Source organism: Perissodus microlepis, chromosome 17 (assembly GCF_051167445.1).
Source record: "Perissodus microlepis isolate ML-2025 ecotype Zambia chromosome 17, ASM5116744v1, whole genome shotgun sequence".
Classification (NCBI taxonomy): domain Eukaryota; kingdom Metazoa; phylum Chordata; class Actinopteri; order Cichliformes; family Cichlidae; genus Perissodus; species Perissodus microlepis.
In genome coordinates, this window is record NC_140477.1 from 23,327,592 (window position 1) to 23,348,733 (window position 21,142).

Genomic DNA, 21,142 nt, shown 5'->3' on the forward strand with positions numbered 1-21,142 from the left:
GGAAAAGCAACAATAAGGAAAGGTCTTGTGAGATGCCCAAATTGCAATATCCTGTACAATATGTTGTAAGTGGAAGAAAATGGATGAAAATGGATTTAAAACACCTCTTAAAATCCATTTTTACTTCTTGGCGTATGACACAGTATGACCCTGATTTTATTGTTTTAAATTTAATTCTAATTATCATTTGAAATTTTATTTTTTATTTCTATTTTTATTCAATGTATCATTTTGGGGCATGTCAAGTGTACAGCACTTTGTTTTAAGCTCGGAGTTGTTCTGAAAGTGCTATGTAAATAAATTGTTTTCTTGCTTGCTCGTATGTAAATAGGACTGTGTAGGGCCATTTGTCAGGGCAATTTTCAATTATGTTTCTGAATCACATCTGATATTGTAAATTTGTGTTCATGAGGTCCCTGAATGCAGGTGAGTGACCAATCAGGTCCCTCTTAATACAAAGATCTTTGACCCGTGTAATTTCCATGACTGTAGAAAACTGTTTTCTGCAGTAATTGAAATTAGTCCAGTTTACTGAAGAACACCTCAGGCTGTCAGGTTAAAACAGTCGGTCGTGTTTTCGTAGCGTAAACGCTGGCCCTCCTCTCAGAGCCTACGCTCTATCTGCTATTCCCGAACAGAGATACGCAAGTTTCTCCGTGACTGCAGCTGCCAGTCAAAGCTCTCATGATGACGTTACACCCCAATTTAACATCACCGGGGTAGGAATTAGAATCAAACTTATGGGAAAGGAGACCCCTTGGACATAAATCAGCGTGATGAGAACTATTGATAACAAAAGAAAGAATCTTTGGAAAAAATGTATCTGAGGAGAATTAATTTATTTTAGACCGACCCCAGTCCCATCCGCTAACATGGAGGAGGCGGGGTTTATGACCTATACTGCTGCCAGACACCATGGCCTGGCCTGCATTTGTATAGCGCTTTAATCAGTCCCTAAGGACCCCAAAGCGCTTTACACTACATTCAGTCATTCACCCATTCACCCACACCACACACATTCACACACTGGCAATGGCAAGCTACATTGTAGCCACAGCTGCCCTGGGGCGCACTGACAGAGGCGAGGCTGCCAGACACAGGCGCCACCGGGCCCTCTGACCACCACCAGTAGGCATACATGGGGTTAGTATCTTGCCCAAGGATATTTGGCATGCAGTCAGGAGGCAGCCTGGGATCGAACCACCGACCTTCTGATTAGTGGCTGACCTGCTCTGCCACCTGAGCTACAGGGGGCGATAGAGACATATCTGCCATGTTTTCTACAGTCATTCTGTAATTTTCTCTGATTGGCTGTGGACACTGAAAAGCCTAAGCATTATGACATGTGATCGAACACACATGTGTGATCTTCAACAAATCTGCACCTGTCGCATACAGACTGAAATCAAGCAAGCCAGCCTGATAAAGGTTTGATTACAAACCGAAACATTGCACCTTTGGCTTGCATATAAATGTTTTTGTAATTAATTGAGTCAGTTAAGATTAAAAGTGCTTATTTATCACATAATAAATAAGTGCATGTGATTTGCTAGCATATAGCCACTTAGCATTAACTAGCAAAGTTAATAGTGTTTACACTGCAAAGTTAAGGCAACAGGCTGGGCCTCAAACATGCCTGCGTGATCTGAAGATGAGCTCTGGACCGTGATGGAGCAAAGTAGAGGCCAGAAGAGAGACTGTGATCGGACGGACAGAGCATACAGACGGAAACCGTCCACCGAAACAGCTTCCTGTCCCGGGATGGGCGGCAAACCCACACCTTAGAGGGGGAAGATATGAAGGTGAGGGGGAAGATATGAAGGTGAGAGGGACTTTCACTAACAATGGAAGCGGAACCGTGGTAGAGAACCACCAGTTGCTGACCGCCATACTGCCCAGCACTGCTGTGGCAGGACCGGGGATTTGAACGAAGGTCAGGCCGAAAAGGATGGTATGTAAAGCCAGACCTTTGATGCAAATTCAGTCAGATGATCCTGACTTTTCTGCTAAAGTTTGCATCATTCATAAACCGAGTAAATCAGTGCATCAACTGAAAAATGTCTCACAAGAAGATTATCCTCCTCCTTTGAGCAAAATTTAGTGACGGTTATTAAGCCAGCTATGAAAACACAAGCTCTGATCGAGGGGAATTTGACCCACACAGCCATATTAATCCTCTATATTCAGAATATAGTGGATGGAGTATAAAAAAATTTGTAGATTCCCATACAGGGCTGGAGGGCTCCCTTTGAGATAGCATTGTCCTGGGCCAAAAAGATTCTGGGCCGCCGTCTCAAGCTGGAGTCCCTGGACCAGGCCCAAGCAGTCATCATAGCCAAGCTGGCAGACCTGATGCCAGCCACCAGGCCATCTGACCAACAGGGCACATCCAGTGAACTTGAGCAACATCCACAGATGAGCGGGGAAATGTAGAACCCCTCACTGAAGCAAACTTCCCTTCATATGTGATCCACCACACCACAGGGCAACGCCAACTAGATAATAACCACCACTGTGCATGTTCATGCCCCGCCTGCAATGTGTACTTCATCCAAAAACACACCCTCAACTATGACCGATCCCATCGTGGGGGACTGGTCACCCTTTGTAGACAGAGAGGAAGGGAGTGAGAACAGTCTGATGAACACCCCTCCTACTAACTTACAGGAGACTGACCCCGGCCAATCAGTGCCAAGGGACCAGAGCATGAAAAGAACTCCAATCTGGGAGCGGAAGGCCCCTGGCGGAGAGGGATCACCTCCCCCTGCCCAGCCACCCCAACCTCTTGTGGAGCTGAGTAGCAATGTGGTTGATCTCGCAAAGACAGAATCCAACCCCTCAGAAACCAGTGGAGGCAAAACAACCAAAGTATCCATACCACACACTGTAGCACACTACAGACTGACCCCCATAAACCTAAACATACTGAGGTCCAGTGTGCAGACCCGCCTCCAAACAAAACCAGCAGAGAATTCTCCTCCTGTTTCACCGCCCTCACCAAAACCTTCATCTGAGACTCCAATGTTGCCAGACTCCCACCTTTTGCAAAAAAGGGAGTGCAGATTGACAGCTTTGCAGGAGCAAAATAGTGCCAAGCAGAAGCCGTGCTGGAGAAAGCAACCTGCAGCATGATGGTGGATAAATTTGTCTTATCCTTTGGCCGGAACAACAGGTCACAGAAGGATAAAAAAAAATGCCGGTGACTGAGCTGAAAGGGGCACTGAAGACAGCCCAAAAGAGATTTCCGGAAGCTGAAATCTTTATCCCGGTCATCAGTTTCTCCAATGCCCTTCCCCACAAAGAACAATTTTAAGGTTTGGAGGAACACATTCCTGTATATCCTGCTTTTAACTTTTGCACTGAGACAGTATTAATTGGATTAAAAAATAAATGCAATGTTTGTGTTTCAGTATTAGAATGAATATGTAAATTGAACATCCCCATAAGCTCGAAGCAGTGGGAGGGGGTGAATGGTGTAGTAAACCTTTCTAAAGAATTTCACCCTTCCACTCCTCAGCTGAATACGGGTCGCAATTTAATTCCCACAAAGGGCTACAATAAAAATCTATGGTTCCAATGTAAATATGATATCCAACAATATCATAGAAGGGTCAAATTGGCTATATATTATTGGAATAAAAACGATTCGGAACTTCAGCCTTTTACCCTAAAATCTGACTGGTCTCGCCACATAGGTCAGCATCCGCCCCTGGTGAAAGCTGTACTGGGATTATTTCCAAAACTATTTTCGAATAAGTTGCATCAAACCTAACTTAACTACAGCAGAAACAAAAGCTTTAAAAAAATCTAGGAAAACAAATTATTCTAAAACCAGAAGACAAGGCGAGTGCTGAAGTGATTTTGGACAAAGAGGAGGAGGGAGGCTACAGGCAGCTGAATGACAAAACGTACTACTTCGAGTTAAAGAAACCAGTTTATTTAGACACAATACCAATAGTTGAAAAGGTAATTAATAACTTGTATCAGAAGAAGCACAAGAAGTATTTATTGAGCCAAGGACAGGGCTCTTCTATAACTAGAAGCCCCCATTGAATCCTTTCTGTTTACAATTGACATTGATAGCCTCTATACAAATATAGACATTAAAGAAGGAATAAATGCAGTAAGGAGAATTTTTCAGAAATTCTCACAAGAGAAGACCAGACAAATTATTACTGGAACTGCTAGAAGTCATCCTAATGAAAAATGATTGTGAATTCAACAGGGACTTCTATTTGCAAATAAAAGGGGTGGTGATGGTGAAAAGTTTGCCCCTGCATACGCCATACATCATGGCAGAGTGGGAGACCTCTGTCTTAGAAAAATATGAGAAAAAAACGTTACAACATTAATTGGTCTCCTGATGATATTTGGGGAATATAGTAACATTCTGAACAAGATTTTGAGGTGTTTTTAAGGACTCTGAACAACCATAATGCCTCGATTAAGCTTAAATCCATTATTAAAAAACCCTCAATTGATTCCTTGGATACAACCACATTTAAGGGGCCAAATTTTCTGAATAACCACGGACTGGATGTAAAAGTATTTTTCAAACAAACAGATACACATGTCCTCTTGTTTAAGACAAGCTTTCATCCAAAGCATACATTTGCTGGACAAATTACGTCCCAATTATTGAGATTTCACAGGATCTGAACTCAGCAGACTGATTTCAGGAAAGCTACTAAAATTTGATTCTCGGCATTGTCCACAAGAGGGTACTGTCGCTTTTCCTTAAGGAAGTGTTTCAAATCCTTGTTACAGATCAGGCCCATTGATGTCTCTCCTCTTCTTCTCCCAGTGGTTACCACGTTTGTTAGGAACCACTTTCAGAAACTTGTTCAGGACACCGAAATGTTTTGAGATTATAAGTTAATTGCAGCCGTTAGGAGAAATAAAAACCCAAGAGATGATCTTATAAAGGCCAAAATCGCACCACTCTCTGAGGCTAGACCCAGACCTCAGAGGCAAATTTTTCAGCACCGTAAATAGTTGCACAGTTTTTAAAATGACAGTGTTTTCCTTTCACAATGTAAGGGTAATCAGCGTTCTAAGAACTATGTATATTCAATAACTTGTAAGAAGTGTGGAACACAATATGTAGGAGTGTCATGGTAGTGGGTTTTATTGAAGTTTAAGTTTTATTCTTGGATTGGTTGTTCTTCGTGGTTTTGGTTCTCTTTATTGTTTTTGCCTTTGCCTTCCCTGAGTTCCACGTTTCATGTCTAGTCACCCTTGTCTCCATGTTCCCTCTGTCTCCCCAGTCAGTTATGTCTCCACGTCCCAGTGTCAAGTCTATGTCTTTGTGAATGCCTCTTGGTTCCTGTTTTACTTTGACACTCTTGCGTCCCCTGCTGAATGTTTTCAGTTTTGCTATGTTTTCTTTGTTATTATGTTTTGTTCCTCGTATCTAGTATTTGAGTTTTCACAGCACACTTAAGGCTGCCTCTTTCAGTTAAACTTGTGATTAGGCAACTTCTCTCAGGGTTTCATATTCCCGGTTCACTGATATGATCTTTAGCATAATCCAGTCTCTTTTTTTCTGTACTTCTTGCTTGTTTTGCAGGGAGGAGAGAATAGACTTTACTGCATTATTTGTGTAATTTTTGCCCCACACAAAAATTAAGTAAAATGAATACAAATGGGTTCATACTTACCTGAGTATTCTTACCGTCTGCTTTTTATTGCTCCATTTTAAGTACTTGATCCATAAGTAATAAAGGTGAATTCAGTTTGAGAACTGTTCATTATCATTATGGGAGAGGGAGGGGTAGTGTGTTGCATGCAAACACGTCTTTATTTGTAAATAGAGATAAGTTCACTATCATATGTACAGAAATAACAGTAAATAATTTGTCTGGAGGAAGAACAGTGAATATCTGAGGGGGGTTCCCTTTAATTACGCATTTATACAGGGCGTGTGATACGCGACAGCACACGGACCCCTGTATGCCAGTGGAACCTGTCAAAAATTGGTCAAATGCAACAATGAAGGAAGATGCACCTTTAGTGGATTTTATTTTTATTTTATCTGTGGTAAGTTTATCAAAGATTCACACATTTTCTCTCTGAGATTACTTAAATTAAATAAATGCATTTTGAAGTTTTATTCTTCCTGCAGTGCTAGCACAAGTCCTGATGACATCTAACCTTTCCATAGCTCTTTATCTAATCAGAAAAATACCTGTTTTACAACAGGATTTCATTTGCATTCAATATGAAAATATACAAGAACTTTTCTTATTACTTTTTTCTTAAAAGGAATAAAATATTCAGACACTCGAGTGTAGAAAAACTTTTTCTCAGACGCTGTAAACCAGATGACAGGGAGAGCTCACTCTCACTCCCACTCACAAAAACCACAATCAGAACTAATTTCCTCTAGATTTCTTTCCTCCCCTCCATCACATTGTCTTATGCTACATACTGACTGAACTCAACAAAGAAATCAAATCTATTACTTACCAAGCAACAAGAGACCATTGCAATGCATGTAAAACAACAACAACAACAACAACAACAACAACAAACAATTACAAACATCAGACAGATCACTTCTCAGTTCTACCAATAAATTCATAAACAGAAAGATGGGGAAAAAATAAAATACAAATTTAAAAAACAACGTGTTGTTGATACAGACATTAGCATCTACATCCTCTTGTTTTGTTAGTTCTTCATTGGAGTACAAGTGGTTTGTCATCATCAGAATCTATCTCAGTATGTTCATTGGATATACTGCATTTCTCAACAAGTCCCTGCTTATTTACTTCCAAGGACACACTGTCCAGCCATCGGGAAAAAAGGGGGATGATATGGAGAGATGGGAAGAACAAAAAAACAGACTACATCTAAAACCACACTGTGTCGCTGTTTATCAGTCATGAAAAATCCAGCACCAGTGAGGTAAAAGGCCATTTTTCTATTTCTTCATTTGTGTTTTGTACACGACATTTTTTAAACAACAAAACATTACAGTTCAGAAAATAATAAAACACACTCCTCCCCTTTAACTGACCCTGACCCTAAAGATTTATCCATTAGACATATTTCACAAGAGTCTTTGGCAGAAACAAAAGGCCATTGACTAGAACAGTTAGAACTATAGATAGGCTTCCCTATCATTTTCTTCTTAACACTTATAATGTGAGAGAGAAATCAGCCACGTTATTCCACTTTACTCTTTTCTATATAACTGATATCTTGATGCATGCTCAATCATCCAGGTAAAGAAATCTCAAAAAGTTGATTCTGTTCATCTGGACGTAGCGTTTTCAGTGGGAGAGAGAGAAATTTTTCGTCACTCATCCAAGTAACTTCAGTCTCAGCTCACTGCAGGTTTCCCCAACCTTATAAACAGCACATTTGCATAATGACTGAAACTAGCACCACTGGTGAAGAATGGGCTGTGAGGTCAGCTTTTGATAATTAATATGATCAAAGACCATCCATCATTGGCCGTGAGACCATGACTGACGAAGCATTTCTCCCTCTGAAAACGCTACATCCAGACAAACAAAATCAAGTTCTTGGGGTTTATAACTCAGAGCGTGATTACAGAGAACTTTTATTACATTATTGAAAAAGTATGAATTTCTGAACTAATTATGTTGTTAATTCAGATTAACACTTTTACAAAAGTGACTACTTACTATGAAATACAATAATTTACACAATTTCACACCTGTGAAGGTATATTGTTTTATAGATACATGTAATAGTTTGATTTGTCAGTTAGTGAAGCTACTTTAAATTACTTTACCTGTGACACAATGTTAGCTGTGAGTTCATGAAACTTCATAGAGTATATAAAAGGAGTACATATACTGTCAAGTCAAGTGTTGGTTTAAGTAATTATCATCTTGTTTTGTGAAACCAAAGTTATCAATTTGAATGAGAGACTGAGCTGAAGGGCACACAATAGTTCTACATGAGATCCTGTTTTCACTGGTTGACAAAGCATAACATGCTTTTTCTTTTGACTCTAAATTGGACTACAGTTTATTTGACAAACATAATGTGTTACTGAAGGCAATTTAAAGGTAGTGATTGACTAATAACCTAATTGGGAAAATATTTATTGAGACCATATACACATCTCATTTCTTTCGGTTAATGGCGTTACACCGTGCTAGCCATGAAAAAGAATGAAGGTTCAAGGCACTTCCACATTGGCCTCTGTTTTCATACATGGGAGCTTTGTAAACTTTTAATAAAGTCTACGCTTACCTCACGTTGTCTGCTTGCTTTCAGCAGCCATAGACAAAGGTCATGCTAAGTCAAACATACATTCAAGTGACCTCAAGATTATAAGAATCAGAAACTGTACAGACAAAGGTCTAAACCCAACCCTAACAAAATCCTAACAGTGTATGTCAGCATTTGTCTGTGTAAGTGTGTAAGATGCTGTACTAAAAACAACACAAGTATTCTAACAAGATATAATTCCTTAGGTCCTATTGATCTCACTATTCAAACTTTGTTGCTGAAAAACATACTTTAAAGGCTTTTGTGGGATAATCATCTACTTGTACAATATCTCGTGCAACTTTATGCAAAAATATATAAGATATACAAGACAAGAAAAAACAAAAATATAACGTACATAAGTATTTGGTGAATACTTTGTTGAATCACTTTTGGCAGCAATTACAGCCTCAGGTTTTTTTTTTAGTATGATGCTCCAAGCTTGACATACCTACTTACAATTTCTCCCATTCTTCTTTGCTGAACCTTTCAAGCTTCATCAGGTTGGATGTGGAGAACTGGTGAACAGCCATTTTCAGATCCTTTCAGATATTCAGTCAGCTTCAAGTCTAGCCTCTGGTTTGGGACATTCACAAATTGGTCCCAAAGCCACTCCCACTCCTTTGTTATCTGGGCTGTGTGCTTAGAGTCTTGATCCTTTAGGTTCAAAGTGCTCTAAAAGGTTATCATCAAAGATCTCCATGTAGATTTCTGTATTAATCTTTCCCTTAACCCTAAACTAGGCCTTACAGTTTTCCACCCTGACTCCTGCTGGCAAAAAACATCCTGACAGTATGATGCTGCCACCACCATGCTTCACTGTAGTAATTATATTGGCCAGGTGATGAGCAGTTCCAGGTTTACATAAGACATGACACTCTGCATTCAAGCCAAAGATTTCAATCTTTGTTTCATCAGAGCAGAGAATTTTGTTTCTCATGCTCTGAGAGTTACCTGGATAGTGCCTTTTGGCAATAATACTGTTCAGATTGGCTGAGCAGCCAGCTCTGGGAAGAGTCCTGGTGACCTTCAATGCTGCAGAAGTTTTTCTGTACCCTTCCCTGATCTGTTTGTCAATACAATCCTGTCTCAGAGATCTACAGACAATTCTTTGGACTTCATGGCTTAGCCTGGTTTGTCTATTAGTTCACAGTGCATGTCAGTTTACATTCACTGAAAACTATGGGACTATATACAAGTATGTATGTAAATAAACTACCAGTCAAAAGTTTAGACACATCTTCACATTTAATGTTTTTTTCTTTATTATCATGTTTATTTACTTTGTAGATTCTCACTGAAGGCATCAAAACTATCAGTGAACACATATGAAATTATGTAGTAAACAAAAAAGTGTGAAATAACTCAAAACATGTTTTATATTTTAGATTCTTAAAAATAGCCACTCTTCATGAGGAAGTCACCTGAAATGGTTTTCCAACAGTCTTGGAGTTCACAGAGATGCTGAGCACTTGTTGGCCCCTTTGCCTTCACTCCTCGGTCCATCTTATCACAAACCATCTCAACTGCGTTTAGGTCAGGTGACTGCGGAGGCCAGGCCATCTGGTGCAGCACTCCATCACTCTCCTTCTTGGTCAGAGAGGCCTTACACAGCCTGGAGGTGTGTTTGGGGTCACTGTCATGTTGAAAAATAAATGATGGTCCAACTAAACAAAAACTGGATGGGATGGTATGTCACTGGAGGATGCTGTGGTAGCCATACTGGTTCAGTGTGCCTTCAGTTTTGAATAAATCCTCAACCAGCAAAGCACTCCTACACCACCACACCTCCTCCTCCATGCTTCATGGTGGGGACCATGCATGTAGAGACCATCTGTTCACCTTTTCTGCATTGCACAAAGACAGGGAGGGTGGAACCAAACATCTCAAATTTGGACTCATCAGACCAAAGCAGAGATTTCCACTGGTCTGATGTCCATTCCTTGTATTGGCCCAAACAAATCTCTTTTGCTTGGTGCTTTTCCTTAGTAGTGGCTTTTTAGCAGCTATTTGACCATAAAGGGCAAATAGTAGATTCATGCAGTCTTCTCTGAACAGTTGATGTAGAGATGTGTCTGGTACTCGAACTCTGTGTGGCATTTATCTGGGCTCTAATCTGAGGTGCTGTTAACTTGTGATTTTTGAAGCTGGTGACTCGGATATCCTCAGCAGCAGAGGTGACTCTTTGTCTTCCTTTCCTGAGGCGGTCCTCATGTGAGCCAGTTTCATCATAGTGCTTGATGGTTTTTGTGACTGAACTTGGGAACACATTCAAAATTTTCCAGACTGACGGACTGTCAGTTCTTAAAGTAATGATGAACTGTTGTTTCTCTTTACTAGTCCTTGCCATAATATGAATTCTAACAGTTGTCAAATTAGGGCTGTCAGCTCTGTGCCAACCTGACTTCTGCACAACACAACTGATGGTCCATTTCATTTCAACCATTTCAGGTCATCGCAGCCCTGTCAGCAAAGCAAATGGTAGCTACTTTCAGAATTCTAAAACATAAGATATGTATAAAGTTATTTATCCTTTTTTCGTTGCTGCATAATTCCATATAGCTTGACTCATATAATAGATGTCTTCAGTATGTGTTTGCAAAAATAAAGAAAAACCATTAAATGACAAGGTGTGTCCAAACTTTTGACTGGTAGTGTATATATGTCTTTAATAAATTTGTTGTAATATATTGTAAGGTAAAGACCCTAGAATAACAATAACCAACCCCAGAATAAACCCAACAATCAGTCAACCGCCTATGAGCAAGCACCTGGGAACTACAAATAAGCCCACAGTCTGAGAGTGAAGTGCTCTGCTGGGGTGATACAGTCCTGTAAAGCTCTTTAAAATAAAATGGGGCCTAATTATACAAGACCTTGTATGTGATGAGAAGGATTTTAAATTTGATTCTGGATTTAACAGGGAGCCAATGAAGAGCAGCCAGTATGGGCGAAATATCCTCTCTTTCTAGTCCCTGTCAGCACTCTTGCTGTAGCATTTTGGATCAACTAAAAGCTCCTCAGGGAGTTTTTAGGAAATGCTGATAATAACGAATTACAGTAGTCCAGCACAGAAGTGATAAACGTGACTTTCAGCATCACTCTGAGAAAGGATGTTTCTAATTTTAGATATGTACCACTAGTCTAGTAATTTCTTGAGCATTTTATTTTGGAAATGTTCCATACTGTACCTGCAGTTGTACATTTTAACACAGAAATTAAAATGTGTAAATCTGTTACATAATATGTTTAATTTTGTTACCAACAAGTGCAGAAACCAACAGCTGCCTAGAACAGTAGAAAAAAAATACAATAACATTTTGGTTGATTTTAAGGTAACTGTTATTTTGCTCATATACGTTCCTGAAAATGAGTCCCTATCTAACGTTACTTCACAGTAAGTTTTCATAATAAATGTACACTATTTTTGAAAGATAAAACTAAGTTACAGTTGCGTAAAGTTATGGCAGAAAGCTGCCCCTCCCTATATCTAGCTTTTGCAAGACTGCTCTTCTACTTTAAAGGGATTCTGTCTTCCCTGCTGTCACATGGTGCTGCTCGCAGGGAAGGTAAAATTGCGTACTGTCCCAACAAAAAAAATGTAATTGCATTAAATATAACAAGCCAATACTTCATAGTGTAGTTATCAACACTTAAACAATTTCTTTTACAGTTTGTAGTTAGTAATTGTCTGGGTCATTGTTGCAAATACACTAATAATTTACAGCTAAGTTAATAGCTTGGTTTTTGGGAGTTTACTGGGAAAATAAGGGGCCTGTCTGTAACCTGTATAATCCCTAAATACCATGAGTTTAATTACAGATGAAAGTATTAATTTAAATACTGAGAAAGTTACCTATATTGCCAAGATTTTTATCCAGTGTCTTGTCTAAAATCCTTCAATTATCAACTTTAGCTTGAAACCACTTGCACAGCAAGATATTAAGATATTTAGTGCCAGGAACTTTATTCTTTTGATCTCTACACATGGTTTTCAGTGGAAGAAACCTTGCAACACAAGTGACGTCTTCAGTCTGCGCTAACTGTAGGCTTCCCCAACCTTTAAACAGTGCAGTTACATGACAAAAACAAGTACCACCATTAATATGCAAACTGCCATTACCACTGATCAAAGCAGACGAGTACTACCACAGAGCTGGGAAATTGCTGCAATCACAGCGTTTTAATATGGTGAAAGACATACTCTTATGCCCCCTCCTTGGTTCAGCAATGGTTGTTTCGTTTTTGGTGTATTATGTTTTAGAGTTTGATTTCACAATGGTGAAAATAAATAAATAAATAAAGAAGAAGAAAAGCTGTCCAATCCTAACAAACACCAGTTCATCAGAGGTTTTTGTTTGGTCAGCATGTTGCCAGCTTTGACAAATGCTCCACTGGGACAACCACATTTAATTCAATTCAGTTATATTTTATTCCATAGCACCAAATCACAAAAAACAAATCTATGCAGGGTCTCTTTGTTATGATGTTCTTCAGCTTCCCTGGCCACTGTGTGTATGGGAAAATGTTTGCTCTGTTGTACTGTCCTGATGACACCCACATTGTGGTCATGCGGATAAACAAAGTCAAACTTGTACTACTGATCGGTATGCATGGGTATGAATTAGTAATTTCACAGTCTGACAATGATTGCCTGTAACGTTTTTATATCTAGACTGATGAACTTGATGTGTTTGTCCACCAGATTGTCATTTATATCTGGACCAAAGGCTCAGCGGTGTTCCAAGATAGGATATCAGAGCTTTTCTCCATTTCATTCATATAAAAGTTAGGCACAATAGGCAAAACCCAGGAACCGATAGCTTCTAGATGAGAACAGCATGAATAGTCACAGATGAGACAGCAGAAGTCTGAGCTACTTGCTGCATGGTGGAAACGGACAGATGTATGCTAAATTCACACCAAGCACTTTGACTAGTGGGTGATGAATATATCTGACAGACAACTCTCTCAAGCAGGGAAAGCCATTCTTAAGAAAGAGTTGAGCTTTCACGGCAAGACAAATCCAGCTAGTGTAACTAATAACAGGGATAAAATATGCATCGTGAAACAATTTTTGTGGTTGGCAACTTCAGATGAAAGTTGCAGCCTGCCTCAGAAATGCAAAGCCCCCAACATCCAATACAAGCATGAAGAAGAGGAAGACACACGTGTTATTCTGTAAAGATAGAATCACCATTGTGGCAACAAGGGTAGGTGCACAGTTTCATTAAACTAGACAGACTAGGATGAGCACATCCTGGACAAAGAGGAAGACTTGAGCAGGTAGTCAAGGACATTGAAAAGTGAAAAGTGAGCGACCATTGCTCAACTGAGGAAGAGACCTAAGAGCACATCTTTCACCATCTTGTATTGCTCTCTTTGCAGCCTTTTCCTAGCTAGCTGTGATTGATACTTATGCCACTGATCAATGGTTTATTGTGAAACTGAGGTCATGGCTCATTGTAAGGCAATATTGCTAGTTTTGGTCATTATGACCTTGTATTTACTTGGACTATTGACCATGCACCAGGACAAGATCTCTAGTGTCTTAAGCAGGATATAAATCTCAGTCAATGTCTAAAACTCAGGAAGCGGCTGTTGGATGTAAATACAATAAATCATCCTCACAGTTTTTAAAAATAAAGCATTATGCACCAATATTCAGAGATGGAACCTGGAAATGTTAACACGAGATCCTTTAAAGTCTTGACTTGTGGATCTGTAACACAATTTTATATGACAGCTTGACAGAAACATTAAAAGAAGAGCAGGGATGATCCCAGAAATTCCACACAGAGTTGATATGCAGCCTCAAGCTCCCCCCACCACTGTTCTTGCCTCCTCTGATTGTTCGAGCCTTTGAGTATTATTGAGGTAAAGGCCAAAGTTCAGTAAGAGGAAGCTACATTAGTTTCCTTCATCAAGTTTTCTTCAGAGTGGTAGCGGCGGTGGGGCGGTGCTTGGTCTGACTCAGAAAGCTGCTATGAATAGGAGATGAGGAGTATGAGAAGGAGGGTGAGCAACATGGCAGACGGCAAAGCAAGGCTGCAGCCACCGGTGGTATCGTCAGTCAGGAAGGGCTCCGCAGAGTCGTACACCGAATCATCTGAAAATGAGTTAACATCAGAACAACATTAATTAATATGAGCTGCAAGTAAACATATCACAAAATGTTTTAATTTATTCACAAACCTCCATCCATCCAATTTTTGTACATCGGGGTGGGGACGGGGCCTGTCCAGTCTAGCTGTTTTACAATTACTCTTTCAATCATTTTTAGATAATTAATAATTAATAATTAATTAGGGCGTCTTTGAGTGGTTTTTTAGGACTAGAGTGTAATAGACACACTGATTGTTTGGATAAAGTAAATACTGAAAAAAATAAATCAGTAGTTTTGAAAGTTACTGTATATAATAATATATATATGAGATGGCCCTGATTTTTTTTCTCTAATAATTACATTTTGTGTGAAGAAGTCATTACTAGTTCAGATCAAAGGAATGTTTGGCTCATCAGAGCTCTCACTTTGAAGAGAAACCCGGGGCTCTTATTTGTTTTCCACTGATGAATGGTAAGATGTTGTAGTTTTATGGAGGGCATTTTCAAAAACAGAGAAATAAACGCTTTTTCCAAATCAAGATTTTCCTAATTAGTGAGATGGCCTTTCCTCTCCACCTTACAGATTATTTGCTTTAAGATGCACATTTGAGTTATACCAGGTAGTTAAGCACTTCCTCGTTTGGTTTCGGCTCTATATGCCTTGGTGTTGGTAGAGTATCACTTTCTGTTCCTGTTACAAGGCACAGTGCTGTTTTTGTGCAGCTTATCTGTGTAGCCAATTTGATTAAAAATGTATACATAAGGTCTTATTTCATAGTGTAATCTTCATATACAATATCCAAAGTGCTCACTCACTCACTATTGATTCACTCACTAATTATATTGACAGTATTTACTCCCTGTGCCTCTTCACCTGTCCCCTCCTGCACTTTCCTGCTCATTGTGTCAGATATTTCGTTACTTCTCTGACAACGATACTTAGTGACAACTATACTTGTAATAAATGTAGCCTGTTTGCAGCTCTGGAGGCCAGGATCAATAAGTTGGAGAGCAGGCTTTGCACCCTTGAAAAACCCATAGCTAGCCAGGCCCCTGTAGCTGGTCCAGTCCGACGTAGCGTAGTCCCTGTTACCCCCCTACCCCCCACAATTTCAGAATTTAAAGCACTTTAAATTGTTTCACATCTTGAGCTTTAGAGGAAAGAATAGCAGCTTAGTGAGTTTGTGTACATGTTGCATTTTAAATATGAAACTTGAGTTCGGTTAATATTCCACTGAGTTCAAGTAGTACTTCAGTAACATTTTCTAATAACTCAATGGTGTGTTGTGATTGTAATCGAGAAATCTCTTTACTTTCATAGTCAAATCAGGGAGAAGAGGTGTAAAATTATATAAAAATATGAAATAGAAAAAAGGAAAGAAACTTACTTGTTGGCTTGACGTAGATTTTTAGCTTCAGACAAGGCTTCCTACCCAAGTTTGGATGCGGTGATGCTACAAAGGAAACAAAGGCCATAGAAAATCATGGAGAATTTATGGTCATGAGGTAAACTACAAACATTTTACCCCAGATTTGGTTAGTAAGAAGACTGCTCCAAATCCCCCAGGGGCTTCTCCAGTCATAGGTCATGAAAACGTTTTTGGTCAATCTCGTTGGCATGTGCAGATTCTAAATACTTTTGATATTTTAACTTTGAAGTACTTGTTTCCAAAGGAAACTGCTTTGTTTAGATGTTTATTTGCAAACCTCTCATGCTGAATTCTCCAGTGACAATAGAGAAAAGGTTTTCTTAAGATGACCTTTCCATGATATTCTGTGTTGCAGCACTGCAGAGCAGAGCACCACCATTCCAGAGTATATTAATTCCTTTTTAAAGCTTTTCTGTTGTTATTCTGGGTTTTATTTGGCTTTTGAGCAATCCCACAAGCAGAAGCAATACATCACAAAAATTGTTCTAAGATTGTTGAACTATTTTCAAAGTGCTTGTGTGGATTATTTATTTGCATTGTTGTAACCCTGGCCAGTAGTGGAAATTGTATCCGCTGAGTTTTCCTAATGTTGAATATGGAGACGTCATAGAGCTAATGGTGTGTGTGTGGTGTAGTGTGACAACAACCTTTCCATGGAGGGATTTTACTTTTTTCAATCTGAAAACTAAACTTTTTTTTACTGGTATGTCGGCTGGTTATCGAGCAACATGAAACATACGTAAGGCTCCAGTTAGCTAATGTTAGCTAACATCAAATGCTGTCATAATCAAATTATTTATAATCAAATATAATGTCAGTTAAGATTGTTTGTATAGTTTCAAACCTAAATTAACAGACCATTACAAACTTTCACCAATGTCTGTAGTAAGTGGTAGTGCAATTACACAAGGTAATGCAACATGTGGGAAAAAACTAGCTTGTTGACATTGGTCTGCTGCCACAACATAAAGGCAATTTATTTTTAGGTAAGGTCATATGTTTAGGATATTTACTCCGCTATAGATTTAGTTTTATTCTTTTCTAAAAAAAATAGTATTTTTATTACTATTAGTGTGGCTGCACTGTTGGAAGTGTGTCAGTAGTAACATTACTAGCATGTTGCCTCAGCTACTACAAAGTAGAGGTGGGCAGATCAATCCAAACATTGATAGTATCGACACCAACACTGGCAATTAAGAATAACCCCACTGTATCTCTAGACTCTGACACATCCATCTTATCCAGCTAAAGGAAATGTTGGCCTAGATTGTTACATGTTCCTGAGCTTTTGTTTAATGAAGAGCTAAAATGCAGACTTTGCTTGGGCCGAGTCTCACTTTACTACTTTGACATGTAACATTTTAGTAATTTTACTATTGTAAATTCACTGTTGCACCTTATCTTGCTTGAGATCAGTAGTGTGTTTTTAGTACTGTTATCTTACAGTTCTATTAATTGTGTCATATGCTTACTGTGTTAAATGTAACTCCAGTTTTTAAATTGTGCAATACTGAGAAAGTACAGATAATTAAAGAAGTATGTTTTATTTTATTTAGTGTTTAGAACTGATATTTTAGTTATGTTTAGTTAAAGTATAAGAATGTACAAAATGCATTAATCATTGGTAGATGTCTGTTTGTGGACCAACAAATATTTGTAAGTGTAATTTGAGATTACCAAGACTAATTCATATATTTCAAACATGTTCAAACAGCGGTTTAACAGATAATACATTTAATAAATATTAAAATGAAATAATTATACCTAAAAACACTCAACATAAAAAATGCACTGTTGTGCAATATTAACATGAGATAACTGTAAAGATTTCACAATAATGAAAAATAAAAATAACATAAAAATCATGTTATCAGCTGTAAAGTTATAAAACATAAAGTTAATGTTGACTAAACATAAGTTTATTATGTGCAACTGATCTACATCTTTCTTTCATTTTAATCCAACAGGTTATTTTTTTAGTATACAGCCTAGTAGTTTATGCTCTTGTTTAAGTTTCTATTGCTTCATTAATCTGCCCCAATACTACAGGGTTCTATAGTATTAAAAATGGTCTTAAGTTACTTTTTGAAATATGAATTTTCTATTAATAAAACAAATGATTTCAGCCAGTAAGTGAGCATTGCACACATATGAATGCACGTTTCCAAGCTAGCAGTAGCAGTTAAATTACCACTCCACAATCTTGTTACAAATATAGCTTCTGCCTCAAACTAATATGGCAGTTAGTCAACTGCACTTGAGCTTCAGGGTATAAACTGATAGCTGGTCAGTCTTCTTCAGCATTTTTGTATAGTCAGCAGCATGTGAGTTTAGACTCTTTTTGGGGGCTGCTCAAGCACTCCTGAATTTTATCACAGCACCCTTACAAATAACTGCAGTAGCTGCAGTAGTACTAATGCATTTTAGTAAAATGTTCTAACATTGTCTTCTAATCGCCTAAATAAAAATCATAGAGAGGAATCAAGAGGTAATTTTATGACACAAATCAGTAATCCTGATTTAAAACACTTTAACTTAAACATAGAAAACATGCAGACTGCTCTGATAACGCACGTGGCTGTGACTTGCAAAATGTCTGTTTATTTTTATTTGTTCTTTAAATAGTGTCAACAATGTTAGCAAATGTAGCCTAAATCACTAGAGATTATTAGCTAAATTTAGTTTTCTGAGCCATTAGTCTGCTGGAATATCTCTAATTGCAAGTGAAGGAGCTACTTTATATTTTTTAGTTTGTTAAACATTTCAATTTCTATTCCAGTAAAATTGGGCTTCAGTGTTTATTAAACAATTCAAAAATAGGACACGATGATAATAATACCATAAACTCTGAAGTTCTTCTGCACAAGATTACTGTTCAGTGAGTCGCCAGCAGGTATTAGGGACACATCATCTGTTGTGATCTTTAGCATCACCGTTCCAGTACAGCTCCAGTTCCAAGTAACAAGTCGAAAGGATGTTACCTGTCAATGTCCAGCAGCAGTCTGTATTCATTTCAAATATTGCTATAAATTGATCTGAATTAGTTTGTTCCTTCTATAGGTTTGTAAATTCTGTATCACTGTTACATTTAACATTTGCGTCTAAGCACAAAGTCTGAGAGAGGAGGACAGAGAGGGAGAGAGCAGGATGAAGACAGCACGTAGCAAAGGTCGGTAAACAGCTCCAGCTCAGTCAGATTAGATGGACAGCGTTTGTGAAAAGTAGTTTTCAGATCTTGCCACAGATTCTCGATTGGATTTAGATCTGGACTTTGACTGGGCCATTCTAACACATGGATATGTTTTGTTTTAAACCATCCCATTGTTGCCCTGGCTTTATGTTTAGGGTTGTTGTCCTGCTGGAAGCTGAACCTCCGCCCCAGTCTCAAGTCTTTTGCAGACTCCAAGAGGTGTTTTTTTCTCCAAGATTGCCCTGTATTTGGCTCCATCCATCTTCCCATCAACTCTAACCAGCTTCCCTGTCCCTGCTGAAGAGAAGCACCCCCAGAGCATGATGCTGCCACCACCATATTTGACAGTGGGGATGGTGTGTTCAGAGTGATGTGCAGTAGTTTTCCGCCACACATAGCGTTTTGCATTTTGGCCACAAAGTTCCATTTTGGTCTCATCTGACCAGAGCACCTTCTTCCACTTGTTTGCTGTGTCCCCCACATGGCTTGTGGCAAACTGCAAAAAGGACTTCTTATGGTTTTCTGTTAACAATGGCTTTCTTCTTGCCACTCTTCCATAAAGGCCAACTTTGTGCAGTGCACGACTAATAGTTGTCCTATGGACAGATTCCCCCACCTGAGCTGTAGATCTCTGCAGCTCGTCCAGAGTCACCATGGGCCTCTTGGCTGCATTTCTGATCAGCGCTCTCCTTGTTCGGCCTGTGAGTTTAGGTTGTCTTGGTAGGTTTACAGTTGTGCCATACTCCTTCCATTTCTGAATGATCGCTTGAACAGTGCTCCGTGGGATGTTCAAGGCTTGGGAAATCTTTTTGTAGCCTAAGCCTGCTTTAAATTTCTCAATAACTTCCCTGACCTGTCTGGTGTGTTCTTTGGACTTCATGGTGTTGTTGCTCCCAATATTCTCTTAGACAACCTCTGAGGCCGTCACAGAGCAGCTGTATTTGTACTGACATTAGATTACACACAGGTGCACTCTATTTAGTCATTAGCACTCATCAGGCAATGTCTATGGGCAACTGACTGCACTCAGACCAAAGGGGGCTGAATAATTACGCACACCACACTTTGCAGTTATTTATTTGTAAAAAATGTTTGGAATCATGTATGATTTTCGTTCCACTTCCCACGTGTCTTTCACGTGGAATTCCAATAAAACTGGTTGATTCATGTTTGTGCCTGTAATGTGACAAAATGTGGGAAAGTTCAAGGGGGGCGAATACTTTTGCAAGCCACTGTACATTGATATGAATAGTGTCACTCTAAACATGACGTAAACAGGATAGTTGCAACTGCGTTGATGTCACAGACTACAAATCTATTCTCAATTTGTGAATTTTGGGATACATGGTGATGCTCTGTACAGAGTTTGCACATTAAAAGGAGTATTTGTATGAATTAAAAGCAGCTCTCTTACCAGTTTGCTTCTTGTCAAGGTGTATGGAGTGGCAGTGTGATTTTTCACTATTGTAACTGAATAATGCTAATTTAAGTGCATAATGATTTGTTCGATTGCTTCCAAACGATTAAAAGACTGAAAAAGACTTGCTGTGCAAGTTGTTCTTTAGTTTGAAAAATTCTGGTCAACATGATTGAGCCTTTTATCAGGATTGAAAGCTAAAGTGTCCACCATAAAACTCGTGCATTATATTGACGTCTGTGATTATTCATTATGAATTATTCTTAGACACTGCAATAGGTCAGTAAGTCTAGTATTTAACTTTATTTTAAATAAACAACAGAAGCATTTTTTGTTAAGTTTTTGGCTTACTTTTAATTCACTTTAATAATATTGCATAATCTTTGTGCTCCTTTGGGGTTGGTTAAAATCTCAAAGTTTCCTCTATGAAGAAAACTCATGACGAAACTCAGATATCAAAACATTTTGTAAGAATTGAGCCGACATTCCATTACCATCTACTCCAGCGGTTCCCAAACTTTTCTTGCTGGGCCCCCCTTTTTACAAGAAAAATGTTCGCGCCCGCCCCCCCTTTAACCACACACACCCATATTTTACTCCATTGAGGTTTATTTCACACCTCAAACATTTAGTAAATAATTAAGCAAATAAAAGTAATCTGCAATAAATTACAGGTAGTAATAAAATAAACTACTAACTCTTTTACGCTACGTCCACGCCTACACGGGTATTTTTGAAAATGCAGCTGTT

At 38.8% G+C, this 21,142-nt stretch overlaps 1 protein-coding gene across 1 annotated transcript in view; it reads right to left on the bottom strand.

The window, feature by feature from the left end:
• Window positions 1-5,665: 5,665 nt before the first annotated feature.
• LOC146369658 (ephrin-A2-like) overlaps window positions 5,666-21,142 on the bottom strand; it is a 64,783-nt gene continuing 49,306 nt past the window's right edge. The window contains exons 3-4 of the mRNA XM_084911005.1: window positions 15,744-15,809; window positions 5,666-14,359 (exon numbers count right to left, since the gene is read on the bottom strand). Coding sequence (XP_084767131.1) covers window positions 14,235-14,359; window positions 15,744-15,809 — 191 coding nt within the window. The 3' untranslated portion in view covers window positions 5,666-14,234. The remainder of the gene's footprint in view (window positions 14,360-15,743; window positions 15,810-21,142) is intronic.